The sequence below is a fragment of the Cetorhinus maximus genome, chromosome 2 (genome assembly GCF_964194155.1).
Source record: "Cetorhinus maximus chromosome 2, sCetMax3.hap1.1, whole genome shotgun sequence".
NCBI lineage: Eukaryota > Metazoa > Chordata > Chondrichthyes > Lamniformes > Cetorhinidae > Cetorhinus > Cetorhinus maximus.
This window is the reverse complement of record NC_135880.1, coordinates 227,668,904-227,688,321: the sequence shown is the minus strand read 5'-3', so window position 1 is coordinate 227,688,321 and position 19,418 is coordinate 227,668,904. Positions and strand designations below refer to the sequence as shown.

At 45.1% G+C, this 19,418-nt stretch overlaps 2 protein-coding genes and 1 long non-coding RNA gene across 6 annotated transcripts in view; all 3 read right to left on the bottom strand.

Moving 5' to 3' along the window:
* The window catches only part of LOC144671623 (uncharacterized), a 1,108,978-nt gene that overhangs the window by 92,292 nt on the left and 997,268 nt on the right, over window positions 1-19,418 (bottom strand). The gene's annotated exons all lie outside the window — the stretch shown is intronic.
* On the bottom strand, window positions 1,862-5,959 carry LOC144691094 (uncharacterized). 2 transcript variants are annotated; one of them, XM_078559172.1, is made up of 3 exons: window positions 5,487-5,959; window positions 3,510-3,630; window positions 1,862-2,904 (listed from the first exon to the last, which is right to left on the bottom strand). In XM_078559172.1, the coding sequence occupies exons 2-3, from the start codon at window positions 3,563-3,565 to the stop codon at window positions 2,040-2,042; spliced, it is 921 nt and encodes a 306-aa protein (XP_078415298.1). In that variant the 5' UTR covers window positions 3,566-3,630; window positions 5,487-5,959; the 3' UTR covers window positions 1,862-2,039. The 2 variants fall into 2 exon arrangements, with proteins under 2 accessions (XP_078415298.1, XP_078415290.1); XM_078559164.1 differs by lacking the exon at window positions 5,487-5,959 and having other exon boundaries at window positions 3,510-4,907.
* The window catches only part of LOC144671592 (uncharacterized), a 30,293-nt gene continuing 23,737 nt past the window's right edge, over window positions 12,863-19,418 (bottom strand). For 2 of the 3 annotated variants that reach the window (XM_078533587.1, XM_078533596.1), the window contains exons 2-3: window positions 14,511-14,631; window positions 12,863-13,905 (exon numbers count right to left, since the gene is read on the bottom strand). In XM_078533587.1, coding sequence (XP_078389713.1) covers window positions 13,041-13,905; window positions 14,511-14,566 — 921 coding nt within the window. In that variant the 5' untranslated portion in view covers window positions 14,567-14,631 and the 3' untranslated portion in view covers window positions 12,863-13,040. Of the gene's footprint in view, window positions 13,906-14,510; window positions 14,632-16,487; window positions 16,989-19,418 lie in introns of those variants that run through there. The other variant, XM_078533576.1, reaches the window with a different exon arrangement.

The window sequence follows — 19,418 nt, the reverse complement described above, 5'->3', positions numbered from 1 at the left end:
TTACAACCACAGAACATCCCAAATTATTTTACAGCCAATAGCGCACTTTTTGAAGTGGAGTCACAGGTGTAACATAAGAAACACGGCAGCCAATTTGAGCAGAACAAGATCCCTCAAACAGCAATGAGATAATGACCATATGTTTTAGTGATGCTGTTTGAGGGACGCATATTGGCCAGAATACCCAGAAACCTCCCTGCTCTTTGCAACATGTAATTCAGGTTATTTATTTCCACCTGAGAACTAAAGCTGAAAGACAACATTCCGACAGTGCAGCACTCCCTCAGTACTGACCCTCCGACAGTGCAGCACTCCCTCAGTACTGACCCTCTGACAGTGCAGCACTCCCTCAGTACTGACCCTCTGACAGTGCTGCGCTCCCTCAGTACTGACCCTCCAACAGTGCAGCACTCCCTCAGTACTGACTCTCCGACAGTGCAGCACTCCCTCAGTACTGACCCTCTGACAGTGCAGCACTCCCTCAGTACTGACTCTCCGACAGTGCAGCACTCCCTCAGTACTGACCCTCTGACAGTGCAGCACTCCCTCAGTACTGACCCTCTGACAGTGCAGTACTCCCTCAGTACTGACCCTCTGACAGTGCAGTACTCCCTCAGTACTGACGCTCCGACAGTGCAGCATTCCCTCAGCAGTGACCCTTCGACAGTGCAGCATTCCCTCAGTACTGACCCTCTGACAGTGCACCACTCCCTCAGTACTGACCCTCCGACAGTCCAGCGGTGCCAATCAAGCGGGGCTGCTTTGTCCTGGATGGTGTTGAGCTTCTTGAGTGTTGTTGGAGCTGCACTCATCCAGGCAAGTGGGGAGTATTCCATCACACTCCTGACTTGTGCCTTGTAGATGGTGGACAGGCTTTGGGGAGTCAGGAGGTGAGTTACTCACCACAGAATTCCCAGCCTCTGACCTGCTCTTGTAGCCACAGTATTTATGTGGCTAGTCCAGTTCAGTTTCTGGTCAATGATAACCACCAGGATGTTGATAGTGCGGGATTCAGTGATGGTAATGCCATTGAACATCAAGGGATGATGGTTGGATTCTCTCTTGTTGGAGATGGTCATTGCCTGACACTTGTGTGGCGTGAATGTTACTTGTCACTTCTCAGCTCAAGCCTGGATATTGTCCAGGTCTTGCTGCATTTGGACATGGACTGCTTCAGTATCTGAGGAGTCACAAATGGTCCTGAACATTGAGATGTGATCTGGGATCAGAGATGTGATCAGGGATCAGAGATGAGATCTGGGATCAGAGATGTGATCTGGGATCAGAGAATAGATCTGGGATCAGAGATGAGATCCAGGAACAGTGATGTGATCCATGAACAGTGATGTGATCCAGGAACAGTGATGTGATCCAGGATCAGAGACTGAGGAAGATGGGAATTATGGGTGTCTGGGTTTTCCTCAGGGCTCTAGGCTGAGACTGGGATCCTCCTCAATAAGACTGTCCTTGATCATTTCACTGGGTTCGATCACAGAGAGAGCACCTTCTGAAGAAGGGAGAATGGAGAGGAGGGGGAGAGGAGAGTGAAGAGTGGGGAAATGAGAGAATGAGAGGAGAGAAGGAAGAGGGTAGGATAGAAGGGAAAGAGAGAAGAGGAAAGGAGAGAGTGGTGAGGGGAGTCAGGGAAGAGGAAGGGGAGAACATAAAGGAATGGAGGCAGGGAGACGGAGAGGAAGATGTGCTCAGTGAAGCAGGCTGATTGACGAAGGACTGGTTAAAAACGAAGTCGAAGAGCGGGACCCACCCAATCCTCAGGATCCTGGGTACTGAGAGGAACAACGAAGCTGATATTTAATGACGATTACTGTGTAAGTAGTGAAAAAAACACGGAAGCATTATTAATTCTGAACTTTTTTAAAGAGATATTGTGCATAAGCTATAGTCCATTCTAGAAATTTAATTAAGTGATGTTAAAATGATTGCTTTCTACACCAAATAACTCCACTGAGAATAGTTAATCAATGACACAGTTCTCTGTCTTCAAGAAGGCTCCACTGTCCTGAGTAATCCTCCATTTCTCAATTATTCTCCACTTTCTCACGGATATAATCTGACAGGTTTGAAAGTTTGAATTGAATTTCCTGATTAAGGCTTTCTGCATATGGAGAAAGTTTCTCTCGCATATTCTTCAGTTTCTGTGTAAACACCTTGCTGAATTTGAAGGAATTTGTGTTTGGATCGAATGCCTTGGCCACCAATTCAATGTTGCGTTTGAGATCTTTCATGTATTGAGTTACACTTTGGTTAGCCCTGTTGTCAGACTGAATCCCTGTCTTTCCTGTGACATAAGGGGCCAGGGATTTCACATTCTCACTGATCTTTGCCTCGAACTCACTAGAATTTGGGTTATTCTGGGGAATTTCATCAACCTGATGGATCACATTGACAAACCCATTTTCAACATCGGGAAGCAGTTGCGCCACAATCTCCTGAATTTCCTGATAAATCTTTGTGTTCAGCCCACCGGTGTTACCAGTCTGGTTGATCTCGGCAATGTTTTCATTGAGCTTTTGATGTACGGCTTCAGTCAGTGGAATCAGAACGTCCCTCTGGGTTTTTGCGTTATTGTTCAACTTGTCCTGAAGCGTTTTGGTGTGGCGGAGTTCCTCAGCATTATTCTTCAGCTGCTGGTGGAGTTCTGCAGTGTAAGGTGTCAGCTTCTGATGAAATTCTTCAAGGTTTCTGCTGAGCTGCTGGTGAACCACATCAGCAAAAGGAGAATGTTTTGTTCTCAGGTCCTGTAGCTTCTGCCTGATCCTGTGCTGAAGATTCTCAGTGTCGACTGTCATCTTCAAATAAAGCTCATCTGTGAGAGGAGCCAGGTTCCGACCAAGATTCTCAGCGTAGCCATTAACATTCTGCGGGTTATCCTTTAAAAGATAACTGAAAATACAAACAGAGAAAAGGTATTTTATTACCTGGGCAGATAGGAAACAAACATATTGTTTGAGAGCCAATTAGCAAACAGACTCTTGGTGAAGTCTGCAGAGGAAGCAGAGCACAGCGGATCAACGATTTCACCGAGTTAGTTAGTGTCATTAGAGTTGGATTATGTAATTGGTGCCCTATAATAGCAATGGGTCAGTCAGACATGACTTAATGATGTCCATTTCACACCCATCAATCTGGAGATCTTTTGGTTTTAGTGATTTTCTCTTTTTGTGTATTTTTTAATGCTTTTATTTGAAGTTGAATGGATCAATACCTACTAACTGACCACTGGCTGACCACTGACTGTCCACTGACCACTGAAGTGTTGGTGCTCCTGTAACTCCTCACCTCTCACTCAACACCCACTCCCTGATTCAATTCAAGTATTTGACTAAATCTGATCCACTCATGCCATTCCCATGCCAAGGATGTTGGGAGATAAAGTGGTAAAGTTTCCAATGACCTTTCTTCATTTGGGATTTTTACTGGGCTACTCCTTCTTGCTGTTTCCATGGAGACTGAGCTGTACTGACAGTTCACCAACACCCATTACTCACTTGAATGGTTGGTTGGTTTCTGAGCTTGGCTTGACTCTGCTGTTGGCTTTGCTCATTATTCTGAAATTGTAATTCCAAGAGTCATTTTGCAGCCCTTCATTATTGAGGCCTGTCCGGGAACCTATAGGAGGAAGCAAGCAAGAGGTTGAGAGCGTGAACGCCGGAGAACACTGGCTAAATCTTATTATTCATTTCTTGAACAAGCAGCTTGTGAATGTTGAGATTGTTGTATCAGATTTGGTTGTGTTGATTCCATGGAGGGTCTTTGCTGCTGAGCTCCCATTGGAGTTTCCCTGAATTTCATGATCCCACCAGGGAAGTCCACATCATCACTGGCTATCGGTGAAAACTGACCAGGATACTCAACCTCTCTGATAGGAAGCTTCAACTTGTACCCCAGCATCTTACCAAAACCAGCGGAGTTGCATCACACCTACCTGTTACAGGTCTGCCTGTTACAAACCTGCCCATTACACACCCACCTGTTGCCAATCCACCTGTTATACACCCGGCAGTTACACACTCACCCCTTACAGACATGCCTGTTATACACCGACCTGTTACAAACCCACCCATTTTACATCTGCCTTTTACACACCCACCCATTACAGACCTGCTTGTTACACATCTGCCTGTTACATACCCACCTGTTACAAACCCACCATTACACATCTAACTGTCACACGCCCACCCATTGCAGACCTACCTGTTACATATTTGCATTTTACATACCCGCTTGTTACAAAGCTGCCCATTACACACCCACCTGTTACATACCCATCCGTTACAGACCTGCCTATTACACATTTGCCTCTTACACACCCACCTGTTACAAACCTGACTGTTACACAACCGCCTGTTACATACACAGACTGACCTGTTGCACATCTACCCGTTACACACCCGTCTGTTATATACCTGCCCATTTCACACCCACCTGTTAAACACACCCATTACACACCTGCCTGTTACAGACCTGCCTGTTACACACCTGCCCATGAAACACCCACCCATTACACACCCACCTGTTTCACATAACTGCCATTACACACCTGCCCATTACTGGATGGGGTTAGGTTGGGGTTAGGGCTCGGATTACAGTTCTGTTTCTCATGCTAACAGAAGAACAAAATCTCAGCCCTAGAACGGGCGCCAGCACATGGAATAGCCAGAGTGAGGTGAAGACACCAACCTGGGACCAGGAGGGTGATTAAAATCAAAACCGCTGCCTGGAGGAACATGGTCGATGTTTGATTCCCCGTTCAATTTCTGAAGGAGACTGAAAAGTTGGATCTTGCTCATATTTAACTCCCAAACCTGCAACAATTTATTCTCTCTCTGTTTGGATGTAAGTTACTCATTCACTAATTTAGACTCTGTTAATGAGAATGTTTTGTCCTTTCTGCATTTACTCAATCATCATTCAGGCTAAAGAAATTGTCAGTAATATAATTGCTGGAGAGAAATAATTCATTGAATGTTGGAATTCTGCAATCCACATAGAGATTCTGAACTGTCTACATGAAGCTTGGGAGGATATGGAGGACATTCCTAGGGGGGTTTATGGAGTAATTATTTACTGGAGGATATGGGATTAATGTAAACAGTGAGTTGTGATTTCCTCACTTATTTTTAAATTCAATAATTTTCATTTTGTATGTAAGGAAATAAAAGTTTGAATGTTTCCTGATGAATTTTTGTTCTCCCTGTTATATTTTTGCCTAATGCATGGACATGCAGCACAGCCCAGACAGCAGGTCTCTAGGGCAAACACACCAGCCAGTCTCTGGGCCATTGTGGTTTCCAGTGACCCCTCAGTCACTCCGTGTGGATCAGCATTCACCAGGGAGGATTCATCCTCTTCAAAATGACTTGGCATTGGGAGTGTTAGCTGGAACACTGCAGCATCCCAGAGGGGGAGACCGTCATTCACACTGACCCAACCATTTAGCAGGAGAAACAAGACCGGCCACTCACCAGGACCTGTTTCCTGCAAGCAGAGACTCCGAGCTGGAGGTGGACTTGAGGAGCTGGGGGATTAACTGCTTCAGACCAGTGACCGTGGATTCCAGGACAGCTCACTGTTTCCAGGCTGGGTCCAAGGAAGAATGAATCCCATCATCCACCCCCTTGGAAGAGACTCTGCACTCTGAGAAGGGACTGGATGGGTCAGGTTCTGGCTGTTGATCAGTGCAATGGAGATAGCGAGGCTGCACAGTTCCTCAGAACAGGGCAGGAAGCTCTGCTGTAAACACTGCTAATTAGGTAAGAAATTCAAAGTTTTATAATTTAAAAAAAATAAGTTTCAATATCTCAGAATCAGAAAATCTGCAGAACAAGGTATCTAATTTACATCTTACATTAATGTATGGATAATGATCCCAACATTTTAAGGGCTGTTCCCTTGATGGATAAAAATGGCTGGATTGATTTATGTACAAAAGCAACACAATAACTTGAATAACAAGTTCAAACAAAAGCTTGCAATCATAAAGCAGCATTCACTTTAAGAAAAATGCCCCAAGGAATTTCACAAATGGCAGTTAGTGGGGGAATGAATATAAGTTATACCAGGAGAGATTAATAGGCGAGGACCAAAGTCTGGAGAAGAGATTGGTTTTGAGAAGATTTTGAATGGACTATGTGAACATAAAACAAAAACAGAATTACTTGGAAAAACTCAGCAGGTCTGGCAGCATTGGCGGAGAAGAAAAGAGTTGACGTTTCGAGTCCTCATGACCCTTCAGCAGAACTGAGTATAGTTAGGAGAGGGGTGAAATATAAGCTGGTTTAAGGTGGGGGGGCGGGATGGGGGTGGGGCGGGGGTGGTGTGGGGGGTGGGGGGGTGGGGTGGGGGGGGGAGGGTGGAGGGGGTGGGGGGTTGGTGGAGAGAAGTTGTGGGGGGGTGGTTGTAGGGATAAGCAAGCAATGATAGGACCTGATAATCAAAAGATGTCACAGACAAAAGGAACAAAGAGGTGTTGAATGTGGTGATATTATCGAAGAAAATGTGCTAATTAAGAATGGATGACAGGACACTCAAGGTACAGCTCTAGTGAGGGTGGGGTGGAAAGACTGAGAAGGTATTACAGTTATAGATTTTAAAATAATGGAAATAGGTGGGAAAAGAACAATCTATATAATTATTGGAAAAAACAAAAGGGAGGGGGAAGAAACGGAAAGGGGGTGGGGATGGGGTATGAACATGTAGATGAGGTTAGGGGGAGAGTGGAGACAACATGTTAGAAACGAAGGACTCAAACTATCACCCATCACTCCAAACATTACACCCCGCTTTTCAAACAAATAACCTCGACAGTCACATTAATGGCGGGTAGTACTGAGTGGTTTTTGTATCATATTTTGTATATTTTATACAATGCTTGGACGTTAAAGGGGTGAAAATATTCAAAAACGTCTGTTGGTAGGGGTTTGCAGGCAGCTGGTAGATCTGGAAGAGTGTACACAATAAGCTTGGGAACCTCTTGAAGAGGGTATACCTTAGTCTATAAATTGCTGATTCACACATAACCCCAATAGATCCAAACTCCTTCTCAATAACTCCCATTGTATACAATCCCATTAGATCCAAACTCCTTCTCAATAACTCCCATTGTATACAATCCCAATAGACCCAAACTCCTTCCCAATCACTTCCATTGGGCACAGTCCCATTGGATCCAAACTCCTTCCCAATCACTTCCATTGTATACAATCCCAATGGATTCAAACACCTTCCCAATCACTCCCATTGAACATAATCGCAATGGATCCAAATCCCTTCTCAATCACTCCCATTGTGCACAATCCAAATAGATCCAAACTCCTTCCCAATCACTCCCATTGTACACAATCCCATTGGATCCAAACTCCTTCCCAATCACTCCCACTGTACACAATCCCATTGGATCCAAACTCCTTCCCAATCACTCCCATTGTATACAATCCCAATGGATTCAAACTCCTTCCCAATCACTCCCATTGAACGTAATCGCAATGGATCCAAACCCCTTCTCAATCACTCCCATTGTGCACAATCCTATTGGATCCAAACTCCTTCCCAATCACTCCCATTGAAATGAATCCCAATGGATCCAAACTCCTTCTCAATCACTCCCATTGTACACAATCCCACTGGATCGAAACTCCTTCCCAATCACTCCCACTGTACACAATCCCATTGGATCCAAACTCCTTCCCAATCACTCCCACTGTACACAATCCCATTGGTTCCAAACTCCTTCCCAATCACTCCCATTGTACACAATCCCATTGGATCCAAACTCCTGCCCAATCAATCCCATTGTACACAATCCCATTGGATCCAAACGCCTTCCCAATCACTCCCATTGTACACAATCCCATTGGATCCAAACTCCTTCCCAATCACTCCCATTGTATACAATCCCAATAGATCCAAACTCCTTCCCAATCACTCCCATTGTACACAATCCCATTGGATACAAACTCCTTCCCAATCAATCCCATTGTACACAATCCCATTGGATCCAAACTCCTTCCCAATCACTCCCATTGTACACAATCCCATTGAATCCAAACTCCTTCCCAATCACTCCCATTGCACACAATCCCATTGGATACAAACTCCTTCCCAATCAATCCCATTGTACACAATCCCATTGAATCCAAACTCCTTCCCAATCACTCCCATTGTACACAATCCCATTGGATCCAAACTCCTTCCCAATCACTCCCATTGTACACAATCCCATTGAATCCAACCTCCTTCCCAATCACTCCCATTGTACACAATCCCATTGGATCCAAACTCCTTCCCAATCAATCCCATTGTACACAATCCCATTGGATACAAACTCCTTCCCAATCACTCCCATTGTACACAATCCCATTGGATCCAAACTCCTTCCCAATCACTCCCATTGTACACAATCCCATTGGATCCAAACTCCTTCCCAATCACTCCCATTGTACACAATCCCATTGGATCCAAACTCCTTCCCAATCACTCCCATTGTACACAATCCCATTGGATCCAACCTCCTTCCCAATCGCTCCCATTGTACACAATCCCATTGGATCCAAACTCCTTCCCAATCAATCCCATTGTACACAATCCCATTAGATCCAAACTCCTTCCCAACCACTCCCATTGTACACAATCCCATTGGATCCAAACTCCTTCCCAATCACTCCCATTGCACACAATCCCATTGGATACAAACTCCTTCCCAATCACTCCCATTGTACACAATCCTAATAGATCCAAACTCCTTCCCAATCACTCCCATTGTACACAATCCCATTGGATCCAAACTCCTTCCCAATCACTCCCATTGTGCACAATCCCATTGGATCCAAACTCCTTCCCAATCACTCCCATTGTACACAATCCCATTGGATCCAAACTCCTTCCCAATCAATCCCATTGTACACAATCCCATTGGATCCAAACTCCTTCCCAATCACTCCCATTGTACACAATCCCATTGGATCCAAACTCCTTCCCAATCACTCCCATTGTACACAATCCCATTGGATCCAAACTCCTTCCCAATCAATCCCATTGTACACAATCCCATTGGATCCAAACTCCTTCCCAATCACTCCCATTGTACACAATCCCATTGGATCCAAACTCCTTCCCAATCACTCCCATTGTACACAATCCTATTGGATACAAACTCCTTCCCAATCACTCCCATTGTACACAATCCCATTGGATCCAAACTCCTTCCCAATCAATCCCATTGTACACAATCCCAATGTTCTTCTTATGTTAGCGAACGTATTTTGAAAGGTTCTTCAGTTCCTGACCCCACATGGCACAGTTGTTCAACCAACATCATCCTTAATTCTAAAACCTCTCATTAGCATCAAGCACTAACAAGGTCAGATTCTTGTACATGGGGAAGCTTTTCTGTTATCGGTGCTACTGCCCCATCAATCAGGGAAAGGGCCAGTGTCTTCTTGAAAACAAAAGCTTTCTCTATCAGCTGATGGTATGTATTGTGTTGAAATATTGTGATGCACAATGTGACATGCAGCTCCCACTCCCCACAAAGGAATTTCACCAACATTTTCATAAACTCAGTGCTCCTTTAATTATTATGTTTTCTGAACCATGGACTGGAAATATCCTTGCTAAATTGCTGGTGAATAAACACTGGGTCCTGGGGCACCACAACCTTCTCAAGGGTCATTAGGGATGGGCAATAAATGCTGGTCTTGCCAATGATGCTCACATCCAATGAATGAATAAAAATTATGCGTAAACACTGTTTGTTCCCTCAGCTGTAGCGCTGAGGATTACAGCTCAGTGTTTCTCTCACCTGTCTCTCCTCCGCCCTTCCTGCAGCTCAATGTTCCAGTCCCACAGACCCTCTCTTTATATGAGGGAACCTTATCAGTTGATAAGGAGCAGGCCTGTTCGAGCGGTGTTAATGGACTTTCCCTGACCCTGAGAAAATGTGAAACTTCCAACAACTCTGTCACTGTGAGCAGAGAGGTGTTCCCACAAGTCAGCTTCCAACTCCACTGAGAGGGCAAATTCCAATCATAACAGCCCATACATCCACCACTCTTCATTTTGTCACTTGCCAACATCTAAGCCTATTTCATTATCAAACATCATGTCTCAGTTTCAGTTTTTATTCTTTTCCTGGGATGTGGGCTTCACTGGCTGGGCCAGTATTTATTGCCCATCTCTAATTGCCCATGAGAAGGTGGGGGTGAACTGCCTTCTTGAGCCGCTGCAGTCCCTGTGGTGTAGGTACACCCACAGTGCTGTTAGGGAGGTAGCGCCTGGATTTTAACCCAGCGACAGTGAAGGAACGGTGATATATTTCCAAGTCAGGATGGTGAGTGGTTTGGAGGGGAACTTCCAGGTGGTGGTGTTCCCAGCTATCTGCTGCCCTTGTCCGTCTAGATGGTAGAGGTCTGGGGTTTGGAAGGTGCTGTCGAAGGAGCCTTGGTGAGTTCCTGCAGTGCATCTTGTAGATGGTACACACTGCTGCTACTGTGCGTCGGTGGTGGAGGGAGTGAATGTTTGTGGATGGGGTGCCAATCAAGCGGCTGCTGTGTCCTGGATGGTGTTAAGCTTCTTGAGTGTTGCGGGAGCTGCACTCATCCAGGCAAATGGGGAGTTAAATAGCTTTTTACTGAAATTGTGATATTTAAATATTAACACAAAGAATGATATCATTTTTAGCACCTTTTACAACCACAGAACATCCCAAATTATTTTACAGCCAATAGCGCACTTTTTGAAGTGGAGTCACAGGTGTAACATAAGAAACACGGCAGCCAATTTGAGCAGAACAAGATCCCTCAAACAGCAATGAGATAATGACCATATGTTTTAGTGATGCTGTTTGAGGGACGCATATTGGCCAGAATACCCAGAAACCTCCCTGCTCTTTGCAACATGTAATTCAGGTTATTTATTTCCACCTGAGAACTAAAGCTGAAAGACAACATTCCGACAGTGCAGCACTCCCTCAGTACTGACCCTCCGACAGTGCAGCACTCCCTCAGTACTGACCCTCTGACAGTGCAGCACTCCCTCAGTACTGACCCTCTGACAGTGCTGCGCTCCCTCAGTACTGACCCTCCAACAGTGCAGCACTCCCTCAGTACTGACTCTCCGACAGTGCAGCACTCCCTCAGTACTGACCCTCTGACAGTGCAGCACTCCCTCAGTACTGACTCTCCGACAGTGCAGCACTCCCTCAGTACTGACCCTCTGACAGTGCAGCACTCCCTCAGTACTGACCCTCTGACAGTGCAGCACTCCCTCAGTACTGACCCTCTGACAGTGCTGCGCTCCCTCAGTACTGACCCTCCAACAGTGCAGCACTCCCTCAGTACTGACCCTCTGACAGTGCAGTACTCCCTCAGTACTGACCCTCTGACAGTGCAGTACTCCCTCAGTACTGACGCTCCGACAATGCAGCACTCCCTCAGCAGTGACCCTCCGACAGTGCAGCACTCCCTCAGTACTGACTCTCCGACAGTGCAGCACTCCCTCAGTACTGACCCTCTGACAGTGCAGCACTCCCTCAGTACTGACCCTCTGACAGTGCAGTACTCCCTCAGTACTGACCCTCTGACAGTGCAGTACTCCCTCAGTACTGACGCTCCGACAGTGCAGCATTCCCTCAGCAGTGACCCTTCGACAGTGCAGCATTCCCTCAGTACTGACCCTCTGACAGTGCACCACTCCCTCAGTACTGACCCTCCGACAGTCCAGCGGTGCCAATCAAGCGGGGCTGCTTTGTCCTGGATGGTGTTGAGCTTCTTGAGTGTTGTTGGAGCTGCACTCATCCAGGCAAGTGGGGAGTATTCCATCACACTCCTGACTTGTGCCTTGTAGATGGTGGACAGGCTTTGGGGAGTCAGGAGGTGAGTTACTCACCACAGAATTCCCAGCCTCTGACCTGCTCTTGTAGCCACAGTATTTATGTGGCTAGTCCAGTTCAGTTTCTGGTCAATGATAACCACCAGGATGTTGATAGTGCGGGATTCAGTGATGGTAATGCCATTGAACATCAAGGGATGATGGTTGGATTCTCTCTTGTTGGAGATGGTCATTGCCTGACACTTGTGTGGCGTGAATGTTACTTGTCACTTCTCAGCTCAAGCCTGGATATTGTCCAGGTCTTGCTGCATTTGGACATGGACTGCTTCAGTATCTGAGGAGTCACAAATGGTCCTGAACATTGAGATGTGATCTGGGATCAGAGATGTGATCAGGGATCAGAGATGAGATCTGGGATCAGAGATGTGATCTGGGATCAGAGAATAGATCTGGGATCAGAGATGAGATCCAGGAACAGTGATGTGATCCATGAACAGTGATGTGATCCAGGAACAGTGATGTGATCCAGGATCAGAGACTGAGGAAGATGGGAATTATGGGTGTCTGGGTTTTCCTCAGGGCTCTAGGCTGAGACTGGGATCCTCCTCAATAAGACTGTCCTTGATCATTTCACTGGGTTCGATCACAGAGAGAGCACCTTCTGAAGAAGGGAGAATGGAGAGGAGGGGGAGAGGAGAGTGAAGAGTGGGGAAATGAGAGAATGAGAGGAGAGAAGGAAGAGGGTAGGATAGAAGGGAAAGAGAGAAGAGGAAAGGAGAGAGTGGTGAGGGGAGTCAGGGAAGAGGAAGGGGAGAACATAAAGGAATGGAGGCAGGGAGACGGAGAGGAAGATGTGCTCAGTGAAGCAGGCTGATTGACGAAGGACTGGTTAAAAACGAAGTCGAAGAGCGGGACCCACCCAATCCTCAGGATCCTGGGTACTGAGAGGAACAACGAAGCTGATATTTAATGACGATTACTGTGTAAGTAGTGAAAAAAACACGGAAGCATTATTAATTCTGAACTTTTTTAAAGAGATATTGTGCATAAGCTATAGTCCATTCTAGAAATTTAATTAAGTGATGTTAAAATGATTGCTTTCTACACCAAATAACTCCACTGAGAATAGTTAATCAATGACACAGTTCTCTGTCTTCAAGAAGGCTCCACTGTCCTGAGTAATCCTCCATTTCTCAATTATTCTCCACTTTCTCACGGATATAATCTGACAGGTTTGAAAGTTTGAATTGAATTTCCTGATTAAGGCTTTCTGCATATGGAGAAAGTTTCTCTCGCATATTCTTCAGTTTCTGTGTAAACACCTTGCTGAATTTGAAGGAATTTGTGTTTGGATCGAATGCCTTGGCCACCAATTCAATGTTGCGTTTGAGATCTTTCATGTATTGAGTTACACTTTGGTTAGCCCTGTTGTCAGACTGAATCCCTGTCTTTCCTGTGACATAAGGGGCCAGGGATTTCACATTCTCACTGATCTTTGCCTCGAACTCACTAGAATTTGGGTTATTCTGGGGAATTTCATCAACCTGATGGATCACATTGACAAACCCATTTTCAACATCGGGAAGCAGTTGCGCCACAATCTCCTGAATTTCCTGATAAATCTTTGTGTTCAGCCCACCGGTGTTACCAGTCTGGTTGATCTCGGCAATGTTTTCATTGAGCTTTTGATGTACGGCTTCAGTCAGTGGAATCAGAACGTCCCTCTGGGTTTTTGCGTTATTGTTCAACTTGTCCTGAAGCGTTTTGGTGTGGCGGAGTTCCTCAGCATTATTCTTCAGCTGCTGGTGGAGTTCTGCAGTGTAAGGTGTCAGCTTCTGATGAAATTCTTCAAGGTTTCTGCTGAGCTGCTGGTGAACCACATCAGCAAAAGGAGAATGTTTTGTTCTCAGGTCCTGTAGCTTCTGCCTGATCCTGTGCTGAAGATTCTCAGTGTCGACTGTCATCTTCAAATAAAGCTCATCTGTGAGAGGAGCCAGGTTCCGACCAAGATTCTCAGCGTAGCCATTAACATTCTGCGGGTTATCCTTTAAAAGATAACTGAAAATACAAACAGAGAAAAGGTATTTTATTACCTGGGCAGATAGGAAACAAACATATTGTTTGAGAGCCAATTAGCAAACAGACTCTTGGTGAAGTCTGCAGAGGAAGCAGAGCACAGCGGATCAACGATTTCACCGAGTTAGTTAGTGTCATTAGAGTTGGATTATGTAATTGGTGCCCTATAATAGCAATGGGTCAGTCAGACATGACTTAATGATGTCCATTTCACACCCATCAATCTGGAGATCTTTTGGTTTTAGTGATTTTCTCTTTTTGTGTATTTTTTAATGCTTTTATTTGAAGTTGAATGGATCAATACCTACTAACTGACCACTGGCTGACCACTGACTGTCCACTGACCACTGAAGTGTTGGTGCTCCTGTAACTCCTCACCTCTCACTCAACACCCACTCCCTGATTCAATTCAAGTATTTGACTAAATCTGATCCACTCATGCCATTCCCATGCCAAGGATGTTGGGAGATAAAGTGGTAAAGTTTCCAATGACCTTTCTTCATTTGGGATTTTTACTGGGCTACTCCTTCTTGCTGTTTCCATGGAGACTGAGCTGTACTGACAGTTCACCAACACCCATTACTCACTTGAATGGTTGGTTGGTTTCTGAGCTTGGCTTGACTCTGCTGTTGGCTTTGCTCATTATTCTGAAATTGTAATTCCAAGAGTCATTTTGCAGCCCTTCATTATTGAGGCCTGTCCGGGAACCTATAGGAGGAAGCAAGCAAGAGGTTGAGAGCGTGAACGCCGGAGAACACTGGCTAAATCTTATTATTCATTTCTTGAACAAGCAGCTTGTGAATGTTGAGATTGTTGTATCAGATTTGGTTGTGTTGATTCCATGGAGGGTCTTTGCTGCTGAGCTCCCATTGGAGTTTCCCTGAATTTCATGATCCCACCAGGGAAGTCCACATCATCACTGGCTATCGGTGAAAACTGACCAGGATACTCAACCTCTCTGATAAGAAGCTTCAACTTGTACCCCAGCATCTTACCAAAACCAGCGGAGTTGCATCACACCTACCTGTTACAGGTCTGCCTGTTACAAACCTGCCCATTACACACCCACCTGTTGCCAATCCACCTGTTATACACCCGGCAGTTACACACTCACCCCTTACAGACATGCCTGTTATACACCGACCTGTTACAAACCCACCCATTTTACATCTGCCTTTTACACACCCACCCATTACAGACCTGCTTGTTACACATCTGCCTGTTACATACCCACCTGTTACAAACCCACCATTACACATCTAACTGTCACACGCCCACCCATTGCAGACCTACCTGTTACATATTTGCATTTTACATACCCGCTTGTTACAAAGCTGCCCATTACACACCCACCTGTTACATACCCATCCGTTACAGACCTGCCTATTACACATTTGCCTCTTACACACCCACCTGTTACAAACCTGACTGTTACACAACCGCCTGTTACATACACAGACTGACCTGTTGCACATCTACCCGTTACACACCCGTCTGTTATATACCTGCCCATTTCACACCCACCTGTTAAACACACCCATTACACACCTGCCTGTTACAGACCTGCCTGTTACACACCTGCCCATGAAACACCCACCCATTACACACCCACCTGTTTCACATAACTGCCATTACACACCTGCCCATTACTGGATGGGGTTAGGTTGGGGTTAGGGCTCGGATTACAGTTCTGTTTCTCATGCTAACAGAAGAACAAAATCTCAGCCCTAGAACGGGCGCCAGCACATGGAATAGCCAGAGTGAGGTGAAGACACCAACCTGGGACCAGGAGGGTGATTAAAATCAAAACCGCTGCCTGGAGGAACATGGTCGATGTTTGATTCCCCGTTCAATTTCTGAAGGAGACTGAAAAGTTGGATCTTGCTCATATTTAACTCCCAAACCTGCAACAATTTATTCTCTCTCTGTTTGGATGTAAGTTACTCATTCACTAATTTAGACTCTGTTAATGAGAATGTTTTGTCCTTTCTGCATTTACTCAATCATCATTCAGGCTAAAGAAATTGTCAGTAATATAATTGCTGGAGAGAAATAATTCATTGAATGTTGGAATTCTGCAATCCACATAGAGATTCTGAACTGTCTACATGAAGCTTGGGAGGATATGGAGGACATTCCTAGGGGGGTTTATGGAGTAATTATTTACTGGAGGATATGGGATTAATGTAAACAGTGAGTTGTGATTTCCTCACTTATTTTTAAATTCAATAATTTTCATTTTGTATGTAAGGAAATAAAAGTTTGAATGTTTCCTGATGAATTTTTGTTCTCCCTGTTATATTTTTGCCTAATGCATGGACATGCAGCACAGCCCAGACAGCAGGTCTCTAGGGCAAACACACCAGCCAGTCTCTGGGCCATTGTGGTTTCCAGTGACCCCTCAGTCACTCCGTGTGGATCAGCATTCACCAGGGAGGATTCATCCTCTTCAAAATGACTTGGCATTGGGAGTGTTAGCTGGAACACTGCAGCATCCCAGAGGGGGAGACCGTCATTCACACTGACCCAACCATTTAGCAGGAGAAACAAGACCGGCCACTCACCAGGACCTGTTTCCTGCAAGCAGAGACTCCGAGCTGGAGGTGGACTTGAGGAGCTGGGGGATTAACTGCTTCAGACCAGTGACCGTGGATTCCAGGACAGCTCACTGTTTCCAGGCTGGGTCCAAGGAAGAATGAATCCCATCATCCACCCCCTTGGAAGAGACTCTGCACTCTGAGAAGGGACTGGATGGGTCAGGTTCTGGCTGTTGATCAGTGCAATGGAGATAGCGAGGCTGCACAGTTCCTCAGAACAGGGCAGGAAGCTCTGCTGTAAACACTGCTAATTAGGTAAGAAATTCAAAGTTTTATAATTTAAAAAAAATAAGTTTCAATATCTCAGAATCAGAAAATCTGCAGAACAAGGTATCTAATTTACATCTTACATTAATGTATGGATAATGATCCCAACATTTTAAGGGCTGTTCCCTTGATGGATAAAAATGGCTGGATTGATTTATGTACAAAAGCAACACAATAACTTGAATAACAAGTTCAAACAAAAGCTTGCAATCATAAAGCAGCATTCACTTTAAGAAAAATGCCCCAAGGAATTTCACAAATGGCAGTTAGTGGGGGAATGAATATAAGTTATACCAGGAGAGATTAATAGGCGAGGACCAAAGTCTGGAGAAGAGATTGGTTTTGAGAAGATTTTGAATGGACTATGTGAACATAAAACAAAAACAGAATTACTTGGAAAAACTCAGCAGGTCTGGCAGCATCGGCGGAGAAGAAAAGAGTTGACGTTTCGAGTCCTCATGACCCTTCAGCAGAACTGAGTATAGTTAGGAGAGGGGTGAAATATAAGCTGGTTTAAGGTGGGGGGGCGGGATGGGGGTGGGGCGGGGGTGGTGTGGGGGGTGGGGGGGTGGGGTGGGGGGGGGAGGGTGGAGGGGGTGGGGGGTTGGTGGAGAGAAGTTGTGGGGGGGTGGTTGTAGGGATAAGCAAGCAATGATAGGACCTGATAATCAAAAGATGTCACAGACAAAAGGAACAAAGAGGTGTTGAATGTGGTGATATTATCGAAGAAAATGTGCTAATTAAGAATGGATGGCAGGACACTCAAGGTACAGCTCTAGTGAGGGTGGGGTGGAAAGACTGAGAAGGTATTACAGTTATAGATTTTAAAATAATGGAAATAGGTGGGAAAAGAACAATCTATATAATTATTGGAAAAAACAAAAGGGAAGGGGAAGAAACGGAAAGGGGGTGGGGATGGGGCATGAACATGTAGATGAGGTTAGGGGGAGAGTGGAGACAACATGTTAGAAACGAAGGACTCAAACTATCACCCATCACTCCAAACATTACACCCCGCTTTTCAAACAAATAACCTCGACAGTCACATTAATGGCGGGTAGTACTGAGTGGTTTTTGTATCATATTTTGTATATTTTATACAATGCTTGGACGTTAAAGGGGTGAAAATATTCAAAAACGTCTGTTGGTAGGGGTTTGCAGGCAGCTGGTAGATCTGGAAGAGTGTACACAATAAGCATGGGAACCTCTTGAAGAGGGTATACCTTAGTCTATAAATTGCTGATTCACACATAACCCCAATAGATCCAAACTCCTTCTCAATAACTCCCATTGTATACAATCCCATTAGATCCAAACTCCTTCTCAATAACTCCCATTGTATACAATCCCAATAGACCCAAACTCCTTCCCAATCACTTCCATTGGGCACAATCCCATTGGATCCAAACTCCTTCCCAATCACTTCCATTGTATACAATCCCAATGGATTCAAACACCTTCCCAATCACTCCCATTGAACATAATCGCAATGGATCCAAATCCCTTCTCAATCACTCCCATTGTGCACAATCCAAATAGATCCAAACTCCTTCCCAATCACTCCCATTGTACACAATCCCATTGGATCCAAACTCCTTCCCAATCACTCCCACTGTACACAATCCCATTGGATCCAAACTCCTTCCCAATCACTCCCATTGTATACAATCCCAATGGATTCAAACTCCTTCCCAATCACTCCCATTGAACGTAATCGCAATGGATCCAAACCCCTTCTCAATCACTCCCATTGTGCACAATCCTACTGGATCCAAACTCCTTCCCAATCACTCCCATTGAAATGAATCCCAATGGATCCAAACTCCTTCTCAATCACTCCCATTGTACACAATCCCATTGGATCCAAACTCCTTCCCAATCACTCCCACTGTACACAATCCCATTGGATCCAAACTCCTTCCCAATCACTCCCACTGTACACAATCCCATTGGTTCCAAACTCCTTCCCAATCACTCCCATTGTACACAATCCCATTGGATCCAAACTCCTGCCCAATCAATCCCATTGTACACAATCCCATTGGATCCAAACGCCTTCCCAATCACTCCCATTGTACACAATCCCATTGGATCCAAACTCCTTCCCAATCACTCCCATTGTATACAATCCCAATAGATCCAAACTCCTTCCCAATCACTCCCATTGTACACAGTCCCATTGGATACAAACTCCTTCCCAATCAATCCCATTGTGCACAATCCCATTGGATCCAAACTGCTTCCCAATCACTCCCATTGTACATAATCCCATTGGATCCAAACTCCTTCCCAATCACTCCCATTGTACACAATCCCATTGGATCCAAACTCCTTCCCAATCACTCCCACTGTACACAATCCTAATAGATCCAAACTCCTTCCCAATCACTCCCATTGTACACAATCCCATTGGATCCAAACTCCTTCCCAATCACTCCCGTTGTACACAATCCCAATAGATCCAAACTCCTTCTCAATAACTCCCATTGTATACAATCCCAATAGATCCAAACTCCTTCTCAATAACTCCCATTGTATACTATCCCAATAGATCCAAACTCCTTCTCAATAAATCCCATTGTATACCATCCCAAAAGATCCAAACTCCTTCCCAATCACTTCCATTGGGCA

Coding starts and splice junctions, on each gene's coding strand:
- LOC144691094 (XM_078559172.1), bottom strand. CDS start 3,565: ATGAGCAAAGCCAACAGCAGAGTCAAGCCAAGCTCAGAAACCAACCAA. Junction 2,905..3,509: donor GAAACCAACCAACCATTCAA/GTGAGTAATGGG, acceptor TTGTATTTTCAG/TTATCTTTTAAAGGATAACC.